The 2,099-nt window shown below is 54.1% G+C and overlaps 1 protein-coding gene across 2 annotated transcripts in view; it reads right to left on the reverse strand.

The window, feature by feature from the left end:
- Window positions 1–488, reverse strand: part of Mllt3 (MLLT3 super elongation complex subunit) — a 264,581-nt gene extending 264,093 nt beyond the window's left edge. Inside the window, exon 1 of one of the 2 annotated variants that reach the window (XM_021199690.1) lies at window positions 160–488. In XM_021199690.1, coding sequence (XP_021055349.1) covers window positions 160–171 — 12 coding nt within the window. In that variant the 5' untranslated portion in view covers window positions 172–488. Of the gene's footprint in view, window positions 1–51; window positions 71–159 lie in introns of those variants that run through there. The other variant, XM_029539487.1, reaches the window with a different exon arrangement.
- Between the last annotated feature and the right edge of the window lie 1,611 nt (window positions 489–2,099).

Consider the following 2,099-nt stretch of genomic DNA (forward strand, 5'->3'; position numbering starts at 1 on the left):
GGGGGGGTGGGGAGGAGGGAGAGGCGGCAGCTCCCCGCGAGCAAAACCAACCTTTCTCTAATTGGAACCGCGGAGCGCTGGCGCTGTCTGGGCTGCGGCGGCGCGGGGCGGAGGAGGAGAGGGAGGGGGGCTTTTATTATTATTTTTGCATGTACTTACCGAGCTAGCCATGCCTGGGGGCCCGGAGGTTTGCCGGGGTGTTGTGTGGTACCCCCCTCCCCCGCCCCCTTCAGCTGTAATTCATGAAGAGGCTGCTATGAATGAGAGCGCGCCCGGGAGCTGAGGGTAGATGGCGGACATGCTCTGCCTTGGCCCCCACCCCACCCCGTGCTCGCTCTCTCGCTCGCTTATTAAACTCAGCCCCAAAAGCAAAAGCAGCAGCAGCGGCAGCAGCAGCAGCAGCAGCTCCGGGGCCAGAGGATGAGTCCGGAGCATGCGCCGTGGCGCCTGACACCCGGGCTTCGAGCCTCTCGGGGCGGAGGGAGGGCGTGCGGGCGGGGCGGAGCGCGCGGGGAGGCCGAGCGACCGAGCCAGGGGGAGCTCGAAAGAGCCAATCAGCGGCCGCCTCCCCGAAACCCCGGCGGCCCGCAGCGCCACACTGGAACGCCTCGCTTAAAGTAACAGGTTCCTGATGGGGGAGGGGGGAGGAAATAGAGGGAGGGGGGCCTGGCACTGGGAGAGCGGCCAGCTGGGGAGCCATCCCGGCCCCTGTGCAAACTCCGTTCTCCCTACAATAAAAAACGGATTAAAACTGCTGGAATGTGGCCACGGCCTGGAGTCCCCCAGCCGCAGGAGAAGGGGTTGTTAAATCAAGTCTTTGGCGGTAGTGAGCACGTTTGGGAAGGGGGAGCGGACTTGTTTTTACTTTCCACCGTGGATTTTTGTGGGTTTGTGCTGAAATCGCAAGAACGCACACCCAAACAAACTTATTTAAACAGAGAGCAAGAGAAATCCACGCGATCAAAGAAAAAAGAAGGGGGGAAAAAGGCGCCTCCGGATAGCAATCTCTGGGACTGAACAGCCCCCAGCAACCTTAAATCCCTTTCCCTATCTACTCCGAGGCACCAGCCCACTCCACCCTCGCACCGCCGCCACTGAAAACTTAAAGAAAAGAAAGAAAGAAAAGAAAAAGAAATGAACGAGAAACAAGAATGCCATTTCCTTCCTAGGAAACGCCTCCCGCCTCGGTGTTCCCGGGCTGAGAACCGTGCCCAGGTGGAGGCGGGACACCTGGGAGTGCCCGGCGCAGAGCCTTAGGGAACCCGCTTCCCAGTTGTTTGCTTCCTGAGGCTTCCCCCTCGCTGACAACCTGCTGGGTTGCATCAGGGTCTGCCCTCTCTCTAAGGGCGCGCCAGACTACTGGGAACCTTAAAATAGATAAAGTTAATACTGACTATAATGTGCATAAATTGGATTATAATCTTTAGGCATATTGGTGACAGCCAACATAATCCATCTCTGGGTATTAATCCATTTAGGCTCCCGGGTGACAACCCCTTGCAGAATTGTTCTAGAGTCGCTCTTCTACAAATGCTCCAGCTCCGATTGTAGTTTGTCTCAGTGGCCACGGGTAGAATATCAAGGCATACGTGAGGCGAAAGAAAAAAAAAAGTTACTAGCTTCCTCTAGAAACACAGACAACCTTTAAAAAGGAAACGGATAAGATCTAGACGATATACGAAAATGAAAGATGGGTGTGACTCTGTTTCGTTAAAGTTCTTGTACCTCTCTGGCACTTAACTCCTTTCTTGAACTGGATTGGGGTGGTGGCTGTTTTCCAGACTTTATCTTTTGTTCACCATCCTTTTTCTCCAGATTGCCAACTTCTTTTCTCCCGGTGTTGTTTTTTTGTCTCTCTTCCTCTTTCTGACTCAACTTCATTGAAACTCTTTTCCTCTGGCCAGGAGACCATGAAAGCACACTTTGAGAATAAGTAACGGGAAGGAGGTTGCCTGGGGCGTCCCAGGTTCTCCACGACCACGTTCAGTTTTTCCCACTGCTCACAAAGTACATGATGGGGATTAGACAGGACCAGGTCCAGCCAAGTTCAAAGTAGCACGTTTCCAACTCAAGTAGTGTGATTCTCCTAAAACTGATAC

The sequence above is a fragment of the Mus pahari genome, chromosome 6 (assembly GCF_900095145.1).
Source record: "Mus pahari chromosome 6, PAHARI_EIJ_v1.1, whole genome shotgun sequence".
NCBI lineage: Eukaryota > Metazoa > Chordata > Mammalia > Rodentia > Muridae > Mus > Mus pahari.